The sequence below is a fragment of the Ranitomeya imitator genome, chromosome 7 (genome assembly GCF_032444005.1).
Source record: "Ranitomeya imitator isolate aRanImi1 chromosome 7, aRanImi1.pri, whole genome shotgun sequence".
Taxonomy (NCBI): domain Eukaryota; kingdom Metazoa; phylum Chordata; class Amphibia; order Anura; family Dendrobatidae; genus Ranitomeya; species Ranitomeya imitator.
In genome coordinates, this window is record NC_091288.1 from 220,367,209 (window position 1) to 220,391,228 (window position 24,020).

Consider the following 24,020-nt stretch of genomic DNA (forward strand, 5'->3'; position numbering starts at 1 on the left):
ACAGACTGTCGTAAGAAGAGGAGGGGATGCTGCACAAAAGTGCATATGGCCTCTAACCAGTGGTGGACACGGCCCAGGCACATTAATGGATATGGCTCGGACACAATGGAGGATACGGCGCAGGAACTACTGTTCTGAGATATGTTGCTGTTATCAGTTTCTAAATGAGTTAAAGGGGTTGTCCAGGTTTAATACAAAAGTTTACATACACTCTATGTAACTGCATGCTTGTGATTCCTCACAGCATGCACAGTTCGCGCTGTCTGGACTCTCTGGTGCCAGCTGTGGGACGAGATGGTTATATTAATGTAAATATGCACTATGCACATGTGGTGCCCCAGGGTCCTGGTCGTCGCAGTGGTATTATTTTCCTCTCGGGGAGAGTGATGCTACGTTTGGAGGCAAAGAAGGATAACTGCATCCAGGTATCACAAACCTGCAACACATTTCTCACTCCAGGCCACCAGGGGGAGCCCTGACCCTATTTATTAGGTCACTCCCCATATATATATAACTGGTAGTCTGTAGGGAAAGTTAGAACGTTCCAGACCAGAGTCTGAGGAGGATGGAAGGTTAAAGGAGCTGTGCATGCCCTCAGAGCTGCAGCTTCCAGAAAGAGATATTGAAAGGCAGAACTGTATTGCAGCGAGCATGAAGAGAGTCGCAGCAAAGGAGAGGATACCAGAAGGGGACCAGCCCTGCTCAAGCTGTCTCCTGAGGCGCAGAATCCCGGTAGCAGGAACACCGAGGGAGTAAGGACCTCTATGCCTTATTTCAGAGACCGGCAGGACAGCTAATTGCAGGTTACCTGTCCGCACTTACACCCAGGAGGCACGGTGACAACTACAGAGCCGGGTTATCTAAGAGACCGTGCAAACAGGCTCAAGTCATCAGTCATACGGGTATTGTCCTATCTATATGGGGGACAGAGAGAGCGAAACATCGCATCTGTGAGACCCTTATGTGAAGCCTTAGGCAGTAAGGGATTACACCACCGCAGCGCAAAGGAAGGCGACTGATTTCCACCTGGATAAGGGAACTCTGGGCTTGCCTCCAAACCGGCCGGACTCTGCCTGCCCTGTGATCTGGTGCCCTGGACAGTGGATGCTGAAGTCTTCAGTAAAGGTAAAGAGACTGCAACCTTGTGTCCTCATTCTTCACTGTGCCATTCACCATCCACCATCTACACTCCGGGAGCCCTGGGGATATACTTCACCTGTGGGAAGGTATACCACCTAGCTGCCATAACATCTCCCCAGCGGACCCTTTAAAGCAGCATCGGTCACCCTGACCGAATACCACAGGCGGCGTCACAAATATTCCTCTTAAAGACCTTTCCCTTTTACACGGATGTTCCAGGGCCACGGGCCTGGTCAGCCACCGTGACATCCCCCTGTGAACCGGAGGACCCGGTACCGAGTACCCCACAGCCCTATGAGGGCGCTCCACACACTTCCAGCCACATTCCTACTAGACATGTGTGGCCTCTCTCTATTCACTAGTATTCAGTGAGGCCGTGCATGTCTAGTCGAAATGTGCCTGAGATAGCTCATACTTGGGGTCACATGACCATTGTGGTGCTGGCACCGGAGAATCCTGACAATACGCGGTGTGTGTGCTGTGAGGATACACTGACTCCAGGCTTTTGTGTTAAATCTAGACAGCCCCTTTAACTTTAACTTTTTCATATAAAATGGAGAAATGTTCTACGTCTGATCTGCTCTATGTTCTATGTGATAAAACGTAAGATATTTCCAGATCATCGTGTTCCTGGTTTATTTACATTTTAGGACGTCCCTATATTCTTGGACTTGGAGCTGAATACTGGGCAGCGCCTCTTCCGAGGATGTTGTTGTTTGGTCTGCTTTCACTTCTTGGATTTGTCGTCATCCTCCCGCCCTCAGCTCGGACCCCACAGATTACTAATATAAGAGACGTTTCCAGATTTGCTGCTCGTCCTGCACAGTCCTGACCCAGGTAAGAGGAAACTCTCCTTTCCAGACTCACATTTCATGAGCAGTTATTGATCCCTGTGGCCGATACACTGATATCTCATTTTCCATTTACCTTTCACACTTTCACCATACCCGAAGGTGAGATTATAATTTGTATATGGTGTAATATACAGACTGTTGCCGGACTCCCATATATCCAGTCTGGGGATATCTGCGGCACCTTCTACCTGACGTGGTAACAGGTGCAGCGAGGGTCGGGTGGGACACTTTGTACAGGAACGTCAAAAGACTGACCGGCAACTCCGAAGGGAATAAAAGCAAGTGTGAACAGGTGCAAAATGCAATGACTGCATAATATACCGGCAAGAGAACACAGCCGCCTCTGTACGCGCTGACATATATGCAAACATAGAAACACACACTATCCGTAAAAGCAGCGTTGTACTGCCAATGGATACAAAGCAATTCCAGCAAAAGTAATAAGATCATGATTTATTGGTATAATATTAAAAACAAATATAAAGAAAAAGGAAAAAGCAGGGTGAGAATAAACCTCCGAAGGGGGATGTGCAGATAAGGGGAGGCTGGGTCTAAAATACCGGTCAAGGTATTGTACAGAAACTTGTTAGACAAGAAGGTGAAAAGTTCCGTGTCAACATCCCCAACACTAGGGGACCTTACACAGTTGCACAAGCGATGCACACCAGTGTTTCACCCTTTCATGATCAGGAAATTGTCCATTCTTTCATTTTCACTTTTTCCTTTCCGTCTTGCAAGAGCTATAACTTTTTTATTTCTCCGTCCCCCATAGCCGCATGAGGTCTTGATTTTTGTGGGACGAGTTGTACTTTTGAATGACACCATTCATTTTATCATGGGATGCATTGGAAACTGGGAAAAAAAATCTCAAATGCAAGTGAAATTTTAAAAAGTGCAATTCAGCAATGGTTTGTTTGTTTGTTTGTTTGTTTGTTTTTATTTACCACGTTCACAATATGGTAAAACTGAGCTGACAATATGATTTCCCATGTCAGTACGAGTCCACAGTGTAGTGCTGCGGTAGCACCGTACGCAGTCATGAGGCAGTGACCCACAAAGTTCAAAACACAAAAATCTCTTTAACCCCTTTCTGCCATTAGACGTACTATTGCGTCCATGTGGGGTGGGCTTTACTTCCCAAGGACGCAATAGTACGTCATATGCGATCGGCAGCGCTCACGGGGGGAGCGCCGCCGATCGCGGCCGGGTGTCAGCTGCCTATCGCAGCTGACATCCGGCACTATGTGCCAGGAGTGGTCAAAGACCGCCCCCGGCACATTAACCCCCGGCACACCGCGATCAAAGATGATCGCGATGTGCCGGCGGTGCAGGGAAGCATCGCGCAGGAAGGGGGCTCCCTGCGGGCTTCCCTGAGCCCCCCGCAGCAACGCGATGTGATCGCGTTGCTGCGAGGGTCTTACCTCCCTCCCTCCCTGCTCCAGGCCCGGATCCAAGATGGCCGCGGCATCTGGGTCCTGCAGGGAGGGAGGTGGCTTCACAGAGCCTGCTCAGAGCAGGCACTGTGAAGCCTGCACTGCTGCATGTCAGATCAGTGATCTGACAGAGTGCTGTGCAAACTGTCAGATCACTGATCTGTGATGTCCCCCCCTGGGACAAAGTAAAAAAGTAAAAAAAAAAATTTCCAAATGTGTAAAAAAAAATAAAAAAAAATATTCCTAAATAATGAAAAAAAAAAAAAATATTCCCATAAATACATTTCTTCATCTAAATAAAAAAAACAAACAATAAAAGTACACATATTTAGTATCGCCGCGTCCATATCGACTCGCCCTATAAAATTGGCACACTAGTTAACCCCTTCAGTAAACACCGTAAGAAAAAAAAAAAAACGAGGCAAAAAACAACGCTTTATTATCATACCGCCGAACAAAAAGTGGAATAACACGCGATCAAAAAGATGGATATAAATAACCATGGTACCGCTGAAAGCGTCATCTTGCCCCGCAAAAAACGAGCCGCCATACAGCATCATCAGCAAAAAAATAAAAAAGTTATAGTCCTGAGAATAAAGCGATGCAAAAATAATTATTTTTTCTGTAAAATAGTTTTTATCGTATAAAAGCGCCAAAACATAAAAAAATGATATAAATGAGGTGTCGCTGTAATCGTACTGACCCGAAGAATAAAACTGCTTTATCAATTTTACCAAACGCGGAACGGTATAAACGCCTCCCCCAAAAGAAATTCATGAATAGCTGTTTTTTTGGTCATTCTTCCTCACAAAAATCGGAATAAAAAGCGATCAAAAAATGTCACGTGCCCGAAAATGTTACCAATAAAATCGTCAACTCGTCCCGCAAAAAACAAGACCTCACATGACTCTGTGGACCAAAATATGGAAAAATTTTAGCTCTCAAAATGTGGTGACTCAAAAAATATTTTTTGCAATAAAAAGCGTCTTTCAGTGTGTGACGGCTGCCAATCATAAAAATCCGCTAAATAACCCGCTATAAAAGTAAATCAAACCCCCCTTCATCACCCCCTTAGTTAGGGAAAAATTAAAAAAATGTATTTATATCCATTTTCCCGTCAGGGCTAGGGTTAGGGCTAGGGTTAGGGCTAGGGCTAGGGTTAGGGCTAGGGTTAGGGCTAGGGTTAGGGCTAGGGTTAGGGCTAGGGTTAGGGCTAGGGTTAGGGCTAGGGTTAGGGCTAGGGTTAGGGTTGGGGCTAGGGTTAGGGCTAGGGTTAGGGCTAGGGTTAGGGCTAGGGTTAGGGCTAGGGTTAGGGCTAGGGCTAGGGTTAGGGTTAGGGCTAGGGTTAGGGTTAGGGTTGGGGCTACAGTTAGGGCTGGGGCTAAAGTTAGAGTTAGGGTTTAGATTACATTTACAGTTGGGAATAAGGTTGGGATTAGGGGTGTGTCAGGGTTAGGGGTGTGGTTAGGGTTACCGTTGGAATTAGGGTTAGGGGTGTGTTTGGATTAGGGCTTCAGTTATAATTGGAGGGTTTCCACTGTTTCGGCACATCAGGGGCTCTCCAAACACGACATGGTGTCCGATCTCAATTCCAGCCAATTCTGCGTTGAAAAAGTAAAACAGTGCTCCTTCCCTTCCGAGCTCTCCCGTGTGCCCAAACAGGGGTTTGCCCCAACATATGGGGTATCAGCGTACTCAGGACAAATAGGACAACAACTTTTGGGGTCCAATTTCTCCTGTTACCCTTGGGAAAAAAACAAACTAGGGGCTAAAAAATAATTTTTGTGGGAAAAAAAAAAGATTTTTTATTTTCACGGCTCTGCGTTATAAACTGTAGTGAAACACTTGGGGGTTCAAAGTTCTCCCAACACATCTAGATGAGTTCCCTGGGGGGTCTAGTTTCCAATATTGGGTCACTTGTGGGGGTTTCTACTGTTTAGGTACATTAGGGGCTCTGCAAACGCAATGTGACGCCTGCAGACTATTCCATCTAAGTCTGCATTCCAAATGGCACTCCTTCCCTTCCGAGCCCTCCCATGCGCCCAAACGGTGGTTCCCTCCACATATGGGGTATCAGCGTACTCAGGACAAATTGGACAACAACTTTTGGGGTCGAATTTCTCCTCTTACCCTCGGGAAAATACAAAACTGGGGGCTAAAAAATAATTTTTGTGGGAAAAAATTTTTGTTTTATTTTTACGGCTCTGCATTATAAACTTCTGTGAAGCCCTTGGTGGGTCAAAGCGCTCACCACACATCTAGATAAGTTCCTTAGGGGGTCTACTTTCCAAAATGGTGTCACTTGTGGGGGGTTTCTACTGTTTAGGTACATTAGGGGCTCTGCAAACGCAATGTGACACCTGCAGACCATTCCATCTAAGTCTGCATTCCAAATGGAGCTCCTTCCCATCCGAGCCCTCCCATGCGCCCAAACAGTGGTTCCCCCCCACTTATGGGGTATCAGCGCACTCACGACAAATTGGACAACAAATTTTGGGGTCCAATTTCTCCTGTTACCCTCGGGAAAATACAAAACTGGGGGCTAAAAAATAATTTTTGTGGGAAAAAATGTTTGTTTTATTTTTACGGCTCTGCATTATAAACTTCTGTGAAGCCCTTGGTGGGTCAAAGCGCTCACCACACCTCTAGATAAGTTCCTTAGGGGGTCTACTTTCCAAAATGGTGTCACTTGTGGTGGGTTTCAATGTTTAGGCACATCAGTGGCTCTCCAAACGCAACATGGCGTCCCATCTCAATTCCTGTCAATTTTGCATTGAAAAGTCAAATGGCGCTCCTTCCCTTCCGAGCTCTCCCATGCGCCCAAACAGTGGTTTACCCCCACATATGGGGTATCAGCGTACTCAGGACAAATTGTACAACAACTTTTGGGGTCCAATTTCTTCTCTTACCCTTGGGAAAATAAAAAATTGGGGGCGAAAAGATAATTTTTGTGAAAAAATATGATTTTTTATTTTTACGGTTCTGCATTATAAAGTTCTGTGAAGCACTTGGTGGGTCAAAGTGCTCACCACACCTCTAGATAAGTTCCTTAGGGGGTCTACTTTCCAAAATGGTGTCACTTGTGGGGGGTTTCAATGTTTAGGCACATCAGGGGCTCTCGAAACGCAACATGGTGTCCCATCTCGATTCCAGTCAATTTTGCATTGAAAAGTCAAATGGCGCTCCTTCGCTTCCGAGCTCTGTCATGCGCCCAAACAGTGGTTTACCCCCACATATGGGGTATCGGTGTACTCAGGACAAATTGTACAACAACGTTTGTGGTCCATTTTCTCCTGTTACCCTTGGTAAAATAAAACAAATTGGAGCTGAATTAAATTTTTTGTGAAAAAAAGTTAAATGTTCATTTTTATTTAAACATTCCAAAAATTCCTGTGAAGCACCAGAAGGGTTAATAAACTTCTTGAATATGGTTTTGAGAACCTTGAGGGGTGCGGTTTTTAGAATGGTGTCACACTTGGGTATTTTCTATCATATAGACCCCTCAAAATGACTTCAAATGAGATGTGGTCCCTAAAAAAAATGGTGTTGTAAAAATGAGAAATTGCTGGTCAACTGTTAACCCTTATAACTCCCTAACAAAAAAAAATTTTGGTTCCAAAATTGTGCTGATGTAAAGTAAACATGTGGGAAATGTTACTTATTAAGTATTTTGTGGGACATATCTCTGTGATTTAATTGCATAAAAATTCAAAGTTGGAAAATTGCGAAATTTTCATAATTTTTGCCAAATTTCCGTTTTTTTCACAAATAAACGCAAGTACTATCAAAGAATTTTTACCATTGTCATGAAGTACAATATGTCACGAGAAAACAGTGTCAGAATCACTGGAATCCGTTGAAGCGTTCCAGAGTTATAACCTCATAAAGGGACAGTGGTCAGAATTGTAAAAATTGGCCCGGTCATTAACGTGCAAACCACCCTTGGGGGTAAAGGGTTTAATGTGTTAACTTCACAGCATCAAAGTTCAATACACACAATTGTATCTTGTCTCAGTGCCTGTTTCATAACACTACATATCATACGGCTTTAGACTGCAGTCCCTAAACACGCTGGACCTTTACTTATCCATTAACTGTGGGCGACTGTACGCTGTATTAAAGTCTCTTACACACAGCTTTACTCGATTAGTTTTGCAGATCACTACACACGCCAGTCTTCCTCTGACCAGTTACCGCGGGTGATCGCACCATTGCATTAGTCTCTTTACTCACACAGCCATACCCAGTCCATGATATCCTCCGGATAGCAGCCTGGCACGATATCCACCTGTTTGCAGCTGTTACACATGCCAGTCCTCCTTCGGGCACAGGACATCCACCTCCAGTTCACCTCCGGGCACAGAGCATCAACATCCGAGACCAGTTACCGTGGACGACTAGCATCACTGTGTACGCTGCAGGTGCCAGTCTATTCAGCTGCCTTGGCTGCTGGCTACGCTGGCCTATGCTGCTTCACACTGACAGTCAGCCCTATGGGGCTCTTGCATTTGGCAGTGAATCGATTCACCACAAATCAAATTTACTGTCAAAATTTAGTAAATACGGCAAATTCAAATTTCAAAAGATTGAGTCCTCTCTACAGGATATCACTGGTATAATAGTCGTGTATTAATGAGCTGTGTGCTTCTATTCAGATTGTGAAATTCAGGCACCATGACGTCAGGAGGAGCATCATGGACCATTGAACATCTGAGGTCAGAATTAATAGAAACTTTGGAAGAAGATGTAGACACTGTGTTGGATAAAATGAAATCTCTCCACCTCATCTCCCTGGAGGAAAACATTGCTATTCAACATGATGAAAACTCGAGAGTCCGGGTGGAAAAACTAATGGACCTTATTCTTCTAAAAGGAGAAACGGCCTGTGAAAACTTCCTCAGTCATATAGAAAGCATTGTTCTTAGATTTCCAGCATTGCCTAATTTGTTTGAGTCCTTTGTGAAATGTAAGTAGCCTCCTATTGTGATTATTGTGACTTGTATACACACAACAGCCATAAAATTAAAAGCAAAATAAATGGGCAAGTGACTTTGCGGAGGAACATTTTGTGATGCCCAGTTGACTGGCTGAGAAAATTATCAGGTGTAGCAAGTTGTTTCCATTATTTGGCATGACTTGTGGGCTGTTCTCAGTATCAGTCAGGACTTGTGGGGCATTCGACAGGTCTTTTAAGGACTTCCCAATTCATGACAGGTCTTGTGGGGTATTCTTGGTATACGGAACAACTCTTATTGTCTTACTCTTATACAGAGTGTGTTGTGTGGTGTTCCTGGTGCACGACGGGTCTTGTTCTTGTGGGGTGTTACTAGTATACACCAGGTCTTCTTCTTGTGGGGTTTTCCTAGTAAATGCCAGATCTTGTTCTTGTGGAGTGTTACTGGTATACACCAGGTCTTGTTTCTGTGGGATGTTCCTGGTATATGCCAGGTCTTGTTCTTGTGGGGTGTTCCTGGTGTATGCCAGGTTTAGTTCTTGTGGGGTGATCTGGTATACACCAGGTCTTGTTCTTGTGGAGTGTTCCTGGTGTATGCCAGGTCTTGCTCTTGCGGGGTGTTCCTGGTATATGCCAGGTCTTGTTCTTGTGGGATGTTCCTGGTGTACACCAGGTCTTGCTCGTGTGGGGTGTTCCTGGTATACGCCAGGTCTTGTTCTTGTTGGGTGTTCCTGGTGTATGCCAGATATTCCTCTTGAGGGGTGTCCTTGGTATACGCCAAGTCTTGTTCTTGTGGGGTGTTCCTGGTATATGCCAAGTCTTGTTCTTGTGAGGTGTTAATGGTATACGCCAGGTCTTGTTCTTGTGAGATGTTCCTGGTACCATGTCTTGCTCTTGTGGGGAGTTCATGGTATATGCCAGGTCCGGCTCTTGTGGCGTGTTCCTAGTATACACCAGGTCTTGTTCTTGTGGAGTATTCCTGGTATGTGCCAAGTCTTGTTCTTGTGGGGTGTTCCTGATATACACCAGGTCTTGTTCTTGTGGGATGTTTCTGGTATATGCCAGGTCTTTCTCTTGTGGAGTAGTCCTGATTAGGGTTGAGCGACCTTGACCTTTTTAGAGTCGAGCGTGTTTCGCGAAACCCGACTATCTCTAAAGTCGGGTCGAGTGAAATCGGCCGATTATGGCGTAAAGTCGGGGATCGACCGAAACACGAAACCCAATGCAAAGTCAATGGGATTTTATTTTTTATTTTTTTCTCTCTGGTGTTACACATTTCAAATCGCTGCTGCGCACAAGCGACAAGATGACGATAGGAGTCCACGCCCCTAAGACCTATGTCATCACTCTGCTCACGCTCCTTCATTGGCTGAAAAAATGGCGCCAAGCGCATCATACGAAACGCGACTTTGGCGCCAAAGTCGCGTACCGCATGGCCGACCCCACACAGGGGTCGGGTCGGGTTTCATGAAACCCGACTTTGCCAAATGTCGGCGACTTTTGAAAATGAACGACCCGTTTCTCTCAACCCTAGTCCTGATATATAGTCCAAAGAGTCCTGATATACGCCAGGTGTTGTTCCTGTGGGGCTGTTCCTGGTGTACGCCAGGTTTAGTTCTTGTGGGGTAGTCCTGGTATACACCAAGTCTTGTTCTTGTGGAGTGTTCCTTGTGTATGCCAGGTCTTACTCTTGTGGGGTGTTTTCCTGATTTATGCCAGGTCTTGTTCTTGTGGGGTGTTCCTGGTGTACGCCAGGTCTTATTCTTGTGGGGTGTTCCTGGTATATTCCAAGTCTTGCTCTTGTGGGGTGTTTCTGGTATACGCCAAGTCTTGTTCTTGTGGAGTGTTCCTTGTGTATGCCAGGTCTTACTCTTGTGGGGTGTTTTCCTGATTTATGCCAGGTCTTGTTCTTGTGGGGTGTTCCTGGTATACAACAGGTCTTATTCTTGTGGGTTGTTCCTGGTGTATGCCAGGTCTTATTCTTGTGGGGTGTTCCTGTTATATGCCAAGTCTTGCTCTTGTGGGGTGTTCCTGTTATATGCCAAGTCTTGTTCTTGTGGAGTGTTAATGGTATATGCCAGGACTTGTTCTTGTGGGGAGTTCATTTAATGTTGTTGGTCAGTTTTTGGGGGTGCCATCTGTCAGTCCCACCTACTGTATTATTCTCGTCCCTTTCCCACTCCATAACAACAAATGTGGGGGAGATGAAATGTTGTAGTATATATGTTTTAGTCACCATAGGTATTATAGGTGTATTCGTGACAATGGGCTTAGGTCTGGGTGCCTCACAATTTTAAAAACTGTCTCTGCATTCAGGATTCTGTACTCTACATACTGCACATGTCCACCCTCCCGGCCCATTGTAGGAAGTAGGTACTGATGTTTCTGTCTGAATAAATCCATTCCATTGTTAAGACAGTCATGCAGCTCTATATTTGGTTTCTCTATATCCTCCTATAGTCACTTCCTCAGCTACTTTCTTACACTGCTCACTTTAGACGTTAGACCATTGTCTAGTAACCAACCACTCTGCTCTTATGAACAGCTGCCACTTAGACACATCCTGACTCCCCTCTGGGGGGAATTCCAGCTTTTTTCCACATCTTTTTACAATCTGTTATAGCATTTTTGCCTTCACATTCTCTGATCACTCTTTTTGCTGTCTTTCCCTGGAGTGTTCCCTTTCTCCCCATCTACATAAGCAAGTTTCCATATTTACTCGCAAGTTCCTCAGGTCTACCTCAGGCACTTTAACACCTTGAGAACTTGTTTCACAGTGCCGGCACTCAATCGAGTATCTCGGGTTCTCCAATGCCATGCTCCAGTCCCTGCCTCGCATGTTTGCTGCTGTTAAACAGCCAATTAACATGCAAGGATTGCTTGTCATATACAATAGTGCAATAGCCATGTTGGTTACAGGCATTACTGTGATTGGCTGGCCTCATCGCGGCATTGGGTCTAATGTAAGACGAGAGGCTCGACACACTGTCCTCAGGATGCAATTCAGGGATAGTTGATTTTGGAATGAGAGCTTAGATTAGAGCAGCAGGCATAAAGGCAGCGTTAACAGGGAACCTAATTATATTCTTGTACATACCAGCAGTAGTATTATAGTAGTTATATTCTTGTATATAGGGAGCAGTATTATAGTAGTTATATTCTTGTACATAGGGGCAGTATTATAGTAGTTATATTCTTGTATATAGGGAGCAGTATTATAGTAGTTATATTCTTGTACATAGGGGCAGTATTATAGTAGTTATATTCTTGCATATAGGGGCAGTATTATAGTAGTTATATTCTTGTGCATAGGGGGCAGTACTATAGTAGTTATATTCTTGTACATAGGAGCAGTATTATAGTAGTTATATTCTTGTATATAGGGAGCAGTATTATAGTAGTTATATTCTTGTATATAGGGAGCAGTATTATAGTAGTTATATTCTTGTATATAGGGAGCAGTATTATAGTAGTTATATTCTTGTACATAGGGGCAGTATTATAGTAGTTATATTCTTGTATATAGGGAGCAGTATTATAGTAGTTATATTCTTGTACATAGGGGGCAGTATTATAGTAGTTATATTCTTGTATATAGGGAGCAGTATTATAGTAGTTATATTCTTGTACATAGGGGCAGTATTATAGTAGTTATATTCTTGCATATAGGGGCAGTATTATAGTAGTTATATTCTTGTGCATAGGGGGCAGTACTATAGTAGTTATATTCTTGTACATAGGAGCAGTATTATAGTAGTTATATTCTTATATAGGGAGCAGTATTATAGTAGTTATATTCTTGTACATAGGGGCAGTATTATAGTAGTTATATTCTTGTATATAGGGGCAGTATTATAGTAGTTATATTCTTGTACATAGGAGCAGTACTATAGTAGTTATATTCTTGTATATAGGGAGCAGTATTATAGTAGTTATATTCTTGTACATAGGTGCAGTATTATAGTAGTTATATTCTTGTATATAGGGAGCAGTATTATAGTAGTTATATTCTTGTACATAGGGAGCAGTATTATAGTAGTTATATTCTTGCATATAGGGGCAGTATTATAGTAGATATATTCTTGTACATAGGAGCAGTATTATAGTAGTTATATTCTTGTACATAGGGGCAGTATTATAGTAGTTATATTCTTGTACATAGGGGCAGTATTATAGTAGTTATATTCTTGTACATAGGGGCAGTATTATAGTAGTTATATTCTTGTATATAGGGGCAGTATTATAGTAGTTATATTCTTGTACATAGGAGCAGTATTATAGTAGTTATATTCTTGTACATAGGGGCAGTATTATAGTAGTTATATTCTTGTACATAGGGGGCAGTATTATAGTAGTTATATTCTTGTACATAGAGGCAGTATTATAGTAGTTATATTCTTGTACATAGAGGCAGTATTATAGTAGTTATATTCTTGTACATAGGGGGCAGTATTATAGTAGTTATATTCTTGTACATAGGAGCAGTATTATAGTAGTTATATTCTTGTACATAGGAGCAGTATTATAGTAGTTATATTCTTGTACATAGGGGCAGTATTATAGTAGTTATATTCCTGTACATGGGAGCAGTATTATAGTAGTTATATTCTTGTACATAGGAGCAGTATTATAGTAGTTATATTCTTGTACATAGGAGCAGTATTATAGTAGTTATATTCTTGTACATAGGGGCAGTATTATAGTAGTTATATTCCTGTACATAGGAGCAGTATTATAGTAGTTATATTCTTGTACATAGGGAGCAGTATTATAGTAGTTATACTCTTGTACATAGGGGCAGTATTATAGTAGTTATATTCTTCTACATAGGGGCAGTATTATAGTAGTTATATTCTTGTACATAGGGAGCAGTATTATAGTAGTTATACTCTTGTACATAGGGGCAGTATTATAGTAGTTATATTCTTGTACATAGGGGCAGTATTATAGTAGTTATATTCTTGTACATAGGAGCAGTATTATAGTAGTTATATTCTTGTACATAGGAGCAGTATTATAGTAGTTATATTCTTGTACATAGAGGCAGTATTATAGTAGTTATATTCTTGTACATAGGAGCAGTATTATAGTAGTTATATTCTTGTACATAGGAGCAGTATTATAGTAGTTATATTCTTGTACATACGGGCAGTATTATAGTAGTTATATTCTTGTACATAGGAGCAGTATTATAGTAGTTATATTCTTGTATATAGGAGCAGTATTATAGTAGTTATATTCTTGTATATAGGGGCAGTATTATAGTAGTTATATTCTTGCATATAAGGGGCAGTATTATAGTAGTTATATTCTTGTACATAGGGGTCAGTATTATAGTAGTTATATTCTTGTACATAGGGGCAGTATTATAGTAGTTATATTCTTGTACTTAGGAGCAGTATTATAGTAGTTATATTCTTGTACATAGGAGCAGTATTATAGTAGTTATATTCTTGTACATAGGGGCAGTATTATAGTAGTTATATTCTTGTACATAGGAGCAGTATTATAGTAGTTATATTCTTGTACATAGGGGCAGTATTATAGTAGTTATATTCTTGTACAGAGCAGCAGTATTATCATAGTTACATTTTTGTACACTGAGGGCAGTATTATAGTATTCATAAAAAATAAGTCCAGCACTGTAAGTCCATAGAAAATGGACTTTATGGACTTACAGCTCTGGACTTATTTTTTCTAAGTTCTGAAAACTTGCCACACAGCAGGATGTACGCGCTCTAGAAAAAGATGGTGAGCAGACACTAAACTTTTTTGTATATTTTCAGAATTATAGTAGTTATATTCTTTTACATGGGAAACAGCATTATAATGGTTATATTGTTGTATATATCGTGTGGTACATCGGCTCACTTAGCTGTACAAGGAGGTAGACACGGGAACACTGCCACTTTAGGACAGTCATTAGTTTATTAGATGCAGCATAAACCAAGGTGAAGCACAAAGTAAACACGACCCTCTGGGCAAAACAGCAATACAAATCAAAATGGTAGCACTAAGCACAATCCTTATATTAGTGGGGATCAGCCCACTCAGGGTTAGCAAGACCCATGGTTCAAATATTAGGAAAGCCCAAACACTTCTCTGGAGTGTTTCCTCCAGACACTGAACAGACTATGGAGGACAGCTACTTAAGCCCCAGACCACACCTTGGGGTGGAGATAAGGTGGATATCCTCCCACCTGCTCTATGATTGTCCAAGCCCACTGGACGGACAGACAGCCCACTGTAAACATTAGCTGTTAACCACTCTCAGCACTTAGTGAAAGATATCTCCCCTCCAGCACTCTACCTGTGACTTTGTCACAATGGGCTGTAGTTAATTTTTGACTTTAATGTAACTTACTATGTACCCATTCAAAATGGTTGTAGCTTTTTTTAACTTCCACTTATTTCAGTATTGAATATCTATCTTTTTATTTTCATCTCTGCAGATAAAGAGAAAGTATTTCAACAATTGGTGGAACAGCTGGATGTGAAGACACACTTGACAACAAAGCTTTCCCTGAGTGATGTCCTAAGTATTGGCCCAGAGAACGTAAATGTTCTACCACAACAGTTTAAGGATATAATGTGTCATTTTCTGAGAAAACTTATGGCTTTAAACCAAACAGCACGGAATATTGAGCTGCAGCCAGATCCTTCTACTCAGGAACCTAACGATGAAGATGATGATAATTATGAAGATATGTTTGAAGACTGCGTAAAAAAATATCAGTCTTGTCCCATCAACCCACTGGACATTATTTGTGTTCTCCTTCATTGTTCAGACAGTTTACTTCAACAGGAAATTTTAACAAAAATGTCCATGTGCCAGTTCTCTGTTCCTCTTTTGCTTCCCTCTGGTGATGGTTCAAGATCCACCTTCATGCTTTGGGCAATGAGAGATATTGTGAAGAAATGGAGACCTCAGTCTCTAGCAGATAGTAAAGGGTTCAGAGAAGACAACGTGGTGAACATTGAGATGCCGATCTTCTCTTTCGTCAGGCTGGGGCCAAATAAGTTATCAAAATCTAAACTACTAAACCAGATTCTTAACCCAGCTCAACGTCATCATGAGTTCTTCATACACGACAACATGGAAGGAGGGAACATTAATAGGAAGATATCTGACGGGCTGGTGGAAATGTCCTGGTATTTTCCTTGTGGAAATTCTGATGTTTTCCCAGAGCCGATAGCTGTGGCCAATCTACGTGGAGATCTGGAGTCCAACTGAGAACAGTTCACCTTTCTCACTCGGATCTCATCGGCCACCTTCATATTTATTGAGAGTATGTGTGAGAGACACGTCCGATTATTATCATTCTGCAGCTCCTCTGACACCCAGTTTTATTTCATAGTTTCTCCAGGTAAAGACAAGGTTGTCGACTCAGAAACAAGAAAACACCTAAAGAACATAATGAAAAGGTTACAAACTGGTAAAAAACATATTTTAACTAAGGGAAGCAATGCCAATGATGCTGAGTTTGTAAAACGGATACAAATAACCATTGAAAGGTTTTTGAGCGCAGATCACAAAACTTCAAGTATAGAAAGTCTGAAAAACCACAGATATGAACTTCACATTGATGTGGATGAGAATTTTCCAGAATGCCAAAAAGCGAGAGCGCATGCATGTAACATCACTTCACTCATCACAAATGTTGAAGAATATAAAAGGGAGACACTGAAACTTCAAGGGGAACTTTGGAAACAATTGGCAAAAGTGGAAAAAGAACTATGTAGAATGACAAAACAAGGAGGGCGAGACACACATACGTATGAGACAGAATTGAAACAGCAGCGGATCTCACTGCACCGGGAGCAGAACCAACATGACTTGCCAAATGGCATCATGTTATTCATCAACGCTATTACTCATTTGTCTCGGGAAGAAAAACAGTATTTCTTAAAATGGATGAAATTTGAACTTGATTTAATAGCTAGAAAAAATGTAACTGATCTACAAGTGGAATACAAAGAAAAATCCAAGTCCAATAATTCAGAAGAGCTTAAAAAGATAGACCAGAAATTATCTGATAGTTCCCTCGGGTTAGAACATTTCCTTCGAGAGTTGGGACAGTTTTATGAGGCAGAATGTTCCATGATAAAAGAAGACATACTTCCAGAGCACAGGAGACAGTTTGGTGGACTGCCAGCCATAGCTGCCGACTTACTTCTGGATGGCTTTCCATTGGAGTTAATTGATGGAGATGCTTCTAATATCCCCATGAAATGGGTAACTGATGTATTAATTGAACTAAATGAAAAACATGGTCTAAAATGTAAGATGGCAGTGATAACTGTGCTGGGAGTGCAGAGTACGGGGAAGTCCACCCTCCTGAACACCATGTTTGGTCTACAGTTCCCTGTTGCCAGTGGTCGATGCACACGAGGAGCCTTCATGACTCTCATTAAAGTGAAGGAGAACTTCCAGAAGATGATGGGTTGTGCATGTATTCTAGTTATTGACACTGAAGGGTTGAAAGCTCCTGAATTGGCTTCTCTTGATGACAGTTATGAACATGACAATGAATTAGCTACATTAGTCATTGGGTTGAGTGACATCACTATAGTCAACATGTCCATGGAAAATGCAACAGAAATGAAAGATATTTTACAGATTGTGGTCCATGCTTTCCTTAGGATGAAAGAAGTTGGAAAGAAGCCGAGCTGTCAGTTTGTTCATCAGAACGTGGGTGATGTGTCCGCCCATGAGAACACGCTGAGAGACAGGAAAACACTTCTGGAACAGTTAGATGAAATGACAAAAGTGGCTGCAGCTATGGAAAAGAGAAGGGGAATCACAGCATTCACTGATGTGATGGACTACGATGTCGAGAAGCACAACTGGTACATTCCTGGGTTGTGGCTTGGAGACCCACCAATGGCTCCCGTGAATTCTGGCTACAGTGAAAATGTCTTCAAGCTAAAACAGTATCTGCTTGACTTCATGAAATCCCAAAACAGATCTTCCAATATTCCGGGGTTTATTACTTGGTTAGAAAGTTTGTGGAATGCTGTGAAACATGAGAAATTCATCTTTAGTTTCATAAACAGTTTGGTGGCTGATGCTTACAATAATTTGTCTGTGAATTTTTCTCATTGGGAGTGGGAGTTTCAGAAAAAGGTCTACAACTGGATCACCAGAACAGAAAACAAAATAGAGAATCAGTCAGCTGAGATCTTGGACAGACACACGATTACCGAGTACAGGGGCGACCTTGAACAGCTGCTGCTCAAAGAGGAAACTAAAATGGTGCAACACCTGGAAAAGTATTTTGAAAATAGGTTGGAAAATGTGAATCTTGTAGAACGGCATCGAGAAGATTTCATACAGAGTGTAAAATTTTTAAGAAAAGAACTGGAAAGAAACGCTATCAATAAATGCATTGAGGCTATTTCTATTCAAAGAGGGAAGTATGAGATCCAGAAGATCCAAAATGAGTATCAACAAGTCATAGAAGAAAAGATCACAAATCTCCTGGACAGCTGTAAGAAGAAGAACCTCGAACTGAGCGATGAAGAAATAAAACAGGAATTTGAGCGAATGTGGGAAGAGACACTATCAGAATTACAGATAGAGACATTGCATCGGAGAAATGTGTGCAAAGCAATGTTAAGCCAGGTGAAGACTGACCTCAGCAGAAGAGGACCAGCCATATGTCAGACATTGGTCCACATAAATGATTTAGAAGAGTATGCAAATCAACCTTTTTCCATGAATAAAAAGTATGTTGATCAGTCTATGGTTTCACATATTACAAACAGATTGGGTTTCGGTAACGAACCTTATGATAAGGTAGGACATCTTGCCACCTCACTGATAGACATGTGTAATAAATATGTCACAGAGAAAGTAAGTACCTCTTCAGACTACGATGATATGTACAGCCAGGAACTATTGTACAAGATTAACAGAAAACTACAGAGTGGAAACAAAAAGCTTCACTTCTCAGCAGAATTTGAGTTGCACATCAAACTTTTCATCTTTGCGAAGGCATCAAAAATGTTTCAGAAGATGCATGATGTCTTCATTCAAAAAAACGACCCTAAAACACGTTTAGAAAACCTGAAACCTCAGTATTTGACGACATTTCTCAGTATATTTAAAGAGAAGGATGAAAGCTGGACTAGAGTCAGACAGTTTTGTGAGCGATGTCTAAAGCCGGCCATCATCGAATACATCTTCAAACATCTGGGAGAAAAGATGGTGGATGACGTTTTAAATGGTGTCGATAATATGAGGTTCAGCAGCAGAAGTTATTTTCAGTGTAACATATTGACAAATTTACTGGAAGAAATGTCTTTTGCAAAATATGTGCAATACATCAATTCATATGAGGAATTTTCAAAAACCTGGATCCTGAATTATATCACAGAGAAATATCAATCCACGGAAACCTTAGGACCATTGTACGAAAATATTCTGTCTTTCATTTGTGCCAAAATCCGGATCGTTCTGCAGGACGAAACTTGTCTTCAAAGTGAGAATGTTTCTTTGTTTTTGGAAAATGTTTGTGAGAAGTTGAGCGGAGAATTAGTGATTTCACAGACCGAAATGAAAGTCATTAAGTTCCATAACACAGTGAAGGTGGAGCAATTTTCCTCCAAGATTCAGGAGTTACTGACAGAAATGAAAGATCAAGTCCTATCAGACCTGAAATCTATGAGTCCAGACATCATACTTTCCAGAGTCACATTGAAACCTCAGGATGAGTTATTGAAGAAAGTGATCGGATGTGGACATCAGTGTCCGTTCTGTAAAGTGCCCTGTGAGGCCGGAGGAGCCGACCATAAGGAGCATTTTGCATCTGTTCACAGACCTCAAGGTTTGGGGAAATACAGATGGGAAAAAAAAGAAGATTTAGTGACAGACATTTGTTCCACGGCTGTTGTGTCTGCAACCAATTTCAAAAACTCTGACACCGGTGGAAAATGGCATCCATACAAAGAGTATCGCACATACTATCCAGACTGGGCCATCCATCCCGACCCCAGCATCGAGTCCTCAGATTACTGGAAATTTGTCGTTGCCCAATTTAATGAAGAATTTGCTAAAGAATATAAAGCCAAACCGGCTAAACTGCCAGATGACTGGCACCAAATCATGGATATTCAGGCCCTTGAAAGTCTACGGAAAGTTTTCAATTTGTATTAATTAGATTAATTGATGGAACCTTGGCTTCTGATCTATTTTTAAATATCTGTTTTTGTTACTTTCAATATAATTCAGTCTGAATATCCATCAATGAAAATGTCTTTAAAGGGACTCTGTCACCTGAATTTGGCGGGACTGGTTTTGGGTCATATGGGCGGAGTTTTCGGGTGTTTGATTCACCCTTTCCTTACCCGCTGGCTGCATGCTGGCTGCAATATTGGATTGAAGTTCATTCTCTGTCCTCCATAGTACACGCCTGCACAAAGCAATCTTGCCTTGTGCAGGCGTGTACTATGGAGGACAGAGAATGAACTTCAATCCAATATTGCAGCCAGCATGCAGCCAGCGGGTAAGGAAAGGGTGAATCAAACACCCGAAAACTCCGCCCATATGACCCAAAACCAGTCCCGCCAAATTCAGGTGACAGGTTCCCTTTAAAATAACAAAATCTATAAAAAAGAACCTTGTTATTCAATGAGACGATATAACTGATATCTATTATATATTGGAAATAATTGATAATATTCTATAAATGTCATACATTCAATAATAAAATCTTTTCTGCACAATTTGAATTTATTGGAAATGTTTTGAGAAAGTCTGAACAAAGAACACAAGAACGGGGTGCTTGGGCAGAAATACAAACCTTTCAGATTATAATTCTATACGCAGATGTTCTTCGGGATTTCTAGCTTGATCCTTAACAAGTATCTAGTATTGACCAATAAATAAAGGAAAGATCCCACAGGACTGTTTTTTTGGAATATGTAAAAATGTTTATTACAATTATTTTACTTTTCCTGTTTCTTTTATTTTCCCTTTTTGAAAAGTAAATGCAAATTATGTCAAACCCCCTAATGAAGAATTAAGGAAAAAGCTAAGAAACTAAAGAAAACACCAAACTACCTGCCTCGTTAGAACCTGCTTGGTTTCCTTATTCGCGTCCCTTCTTACCATCAGCTGCGCCACACAGTGACCAAATATTTTGAGTCACCAGGCCAATTACATTGCATATTTAAAGGGCTCATCTGGCTAAGTGTACTTCCCTGGTAGTTCTCTTGTCAGCTTTGCTGTGTAGACTGAGACAAGTTATGCAAAGTCACCTCACAATTGCTAGAAAGGGGATGTAAAAACAAATCCTATTGCTCTGCTGGAGAACTAGATAATAAAGAAAAAAAGAGAATGAGATAAGACATAATAGTAATATTACATGCTACTATAGCTGTCATAAAATACTTAAGCATTTATTTATCATTCTCTTGTCAGCTTTGCTGTATAGACTGAGATAGTTTGAACAGAATCACCTCATAATTACTAGATGGAGTAAATGTAAAAAAAACAAATCCTATAGCAATGTTGGTGGATTAGATAGGGCAGAATAGTAACATTACACGCTACTGCAGCTGGCATAAAACACTTAAGAAGCATTATTTATCGTCTATATGCCAAACCTAATTATAGACGCCTCTCCATTACTAATCCGTGGGCTTGATGTCACCTGACAATACAAGGGTGACATCAACCCCACAAATATTACCCCACTTGCCACCGATACAGGGCAAGTGAGAAGAGCCGGGCAAAGAGCTAGAATTGGCACATCTAGTAGATGCAGCTTTTCCGGGGCGGCTGCGGGCTATTTTTAGGCTGGGGAGGCAATATCCATGGACCCTTAGCAGCTTGATAATAACAGCCCCCACTTGTCTTCTTTAGTTTGGCTGGTTGTAAAAAAGAGGGAGACCCCGCGCTGTTTTTCAAATTATTTATCAGCTGGCACCTGCTCTATACATTAATAAATGTAAACAAAAAAGACGTGGGGACCCTTCTATTCTTGACAATCAGCCTTGCTAGTGCTGACAGCTGTGGGTTGCATGCCACAGCTGTCAGTTTTCCTGGCTGGTTATGAAAAATAAAGGGGAACCCCACACAATTTTTTAAAGATGCATTTATTTAAAGCGCAGGTGCCGGCTGATTAATACTCCCATCAGCGGCGCCTGCTCTTGCTGTTTTTAGCAACAGCAGGCGTAGATTGATAGGAGTAGTACTCCCATCAGCCAATGACTGTGACCGGAGGTAACCTTTTTACCGCCTGTCACAGCTGCTGGTTCACTGTGTCATCAGACAGCGTGGGAACACTGCGGCTGTCTGACCGGTGGTAATAAACTTTCCACTGATCAGTGCCGCCAGTATTGTGTGGTGTAGCGCCTCTCCTGGCTGCTCCATGTACTGTTTTTACATTTTCTGGCTTATGTATTTCTATATTTTTTATCTTTGTATTTAACAAACATTTACTTGTTTTACATTGCTTCTCTATGCATTATTTTTTCCTTTTTGTCCTCATCATTCTTGATGTAGAACGTTATTTAGTGATAGCTTAGGTGGTACAATATGATATTGACAGATTACACTGTTTACTCACTTCAATTTATTTTTTGTACCTTGTACAATTGTTTCTATTGGTTTTACCCATTGTCTGGAGTGAAGCTCTTGTTGGCTTTGACCATCCTCTTTTCCTTGGTTTCCTCCAGGAGTTCATTAATTGCTTTTCTAATTAGTCTTTTGTCCTCTTGCTTTAGATACATTTTTCTACGAACCTCCTTTAGTATGACATCCCGTAAGTTATCTGGGAGGGCGTATTTCCCTCGAGATCCATCAAAATTTGTGTTTTTAGTCTACGTTTCGTATTTGGTAAAGGGTACAAAGTGTCTAAACAGAAGACAAGCAAATCTATGCGCCTTCCCCTCATGGGTCTCAGCCATAATTTCGATGTCGTTGTCCGTCAGATCATCCAGTTGTAGATCGGGCCGATATCGTCTTCCTTAATGACTGGAAGATGAAGACCTTCTAGTGGTCTTTGACGATTGCCCCTCGTTCTCAGCTTCACTCATGCTGAGTGACCTCCATACATTAATAATTTGTGATAATTTTGGGTGAGGATAGTCATCTCAAAAATGAGACAAATCCCCCAGATTCAAAAGATTCTCTTTTCCATATTTTGGTCTCTGGTGTTGACCACAATGTAGATGAGAAGATGTTCTGTTTGTTGCATCTTTCATCATACCGGTTACAGGAAGACACATAGAGAAGATGATGAGGAAACTGGAAATCTCTGAACATTGCACCAATATTTTATGACTTCAGCTGTAACTGAGACTGTTGTGTTGATTGATAATTATTGGTGGCAGCCATATATCAGCCATTATTGTCTATGGCGACAAAGATCCTACAACTGGGTAACATTTTTTGGCTCTCCTTGTATGTGCATCATGGCTTCTCGTTTTAAGGAAAACCACCACCCAATGCCGATTCTGATGGAAACCATCAACGTGTGATGACTTCATTGACTTACATTAGGAGATGTTAGGAATCCGCTATAAGGAAATAATGGTCCTGTGATCCCTTATCGCATCCAACCTTGTTTGGGCTTTCTGAACAGTTCATGAGGTTTCCTATCAGTGACAACAACCATAAGTTATATGTCAGCGGAGACGTGCCCTTAGAATAGTGCGATTGTGTGGGGGCCTGGGGTCAGTGTTACAGTGATGGGTCATGTATCGGCTTTCCTTGTTGATGATCATGTACATAGCGTTTGTTGATCCACTTTATTGTTGAACATTTTTATTGTATACATATCAATAAGACGTATTACGCAGTTTGATTTTTAAAAGTATATTTTTTTCCCATTGATTTAATTAACTTCTATTAATTTTTGTAATATTCCTTTTTACCTTATTTTGCCTCCTTCTCTCTTAAACATCATACCAAAAGTGCTGTTTATTTTCCTAGTTCATGATCTTTTAAAATATGCTTTGAGTTGCTGCTTTAGCAAAAAAATCCAAATACAAACACTATTTATCGACACTTCCCTGTATGAACATAGGGAGGGGAACACAGAAGCTCACATAAGGAGTATGTTTGTAAATAGTGCTTCAGTATGAATTCTTGATAGAGCAGCAGTTCAAAGCAGCTTCTAAAAGAGCATGAACTATGACTTTCAGCAGGGTGTTTGAGAGGCATGGAAGCAAAATAAGGTAAGGGAGTATACTAAAGATTCGTAACTTTTATAAAGACTGATTGATGATTAAATAAACAGGTTAGCTACTCTTTAAGTGATACAATCGCCCACATGTATTAATGTATTTTCTTCAGTTTACTCCAATAATATCATATCTCTCGACAATCAGTCAAAATCCAAGAGGTGGACTATTGCCACCTTTCAAGGGCTCTTCACAAGACAATATTCCATATTGGTCCAGTCCGGACTATCAGGAGGTTGAAAATATTACCATATGCAGATTGGACGGAATCTCAGTAAAAAAAAGAAAACAAAAACACAACTTTTCCTGACTTTTCCCAACAGCTGGATATCCACAAGGGGGATTATTGTATGTGGCTAAGGCTTGGAAGAAAACAGAGAATGACATTTCCCCCATTGTCCTTGTCTTATAATGATTGTACAGACATTGTGGGGTCACTCAATATAT

At 41.2% G+C, this 24,020-nt stretch overlaps 1 protein-coding gene across 1 annotated transcript; it reads left to right on the forward strand.

Moving 5' to 3' along the window:
* Window positions 1-1,862: 1,862 nt before the first annotated feature.
* LOC138645625 (up-regulator of cell proliferation-like) lies at window positions 1,863-19,596 on the forward strand. Its single transcript, XM_069735070.1, is given in 3 exon segments — window positions 1,863-1,977; window positions 8,083-8,393; window positions 14,834-19,596. Coding segments are annotated over 2 exon segments (4,998 nt in total). The 5' UTR covers window positions 1,863-1,977; window positions 8,083-8,101; the 3' UTR covers window positions 19,540-19,596.
* Window positions 19,597-24,020: the final 4,424 nt, after the last annotated feature.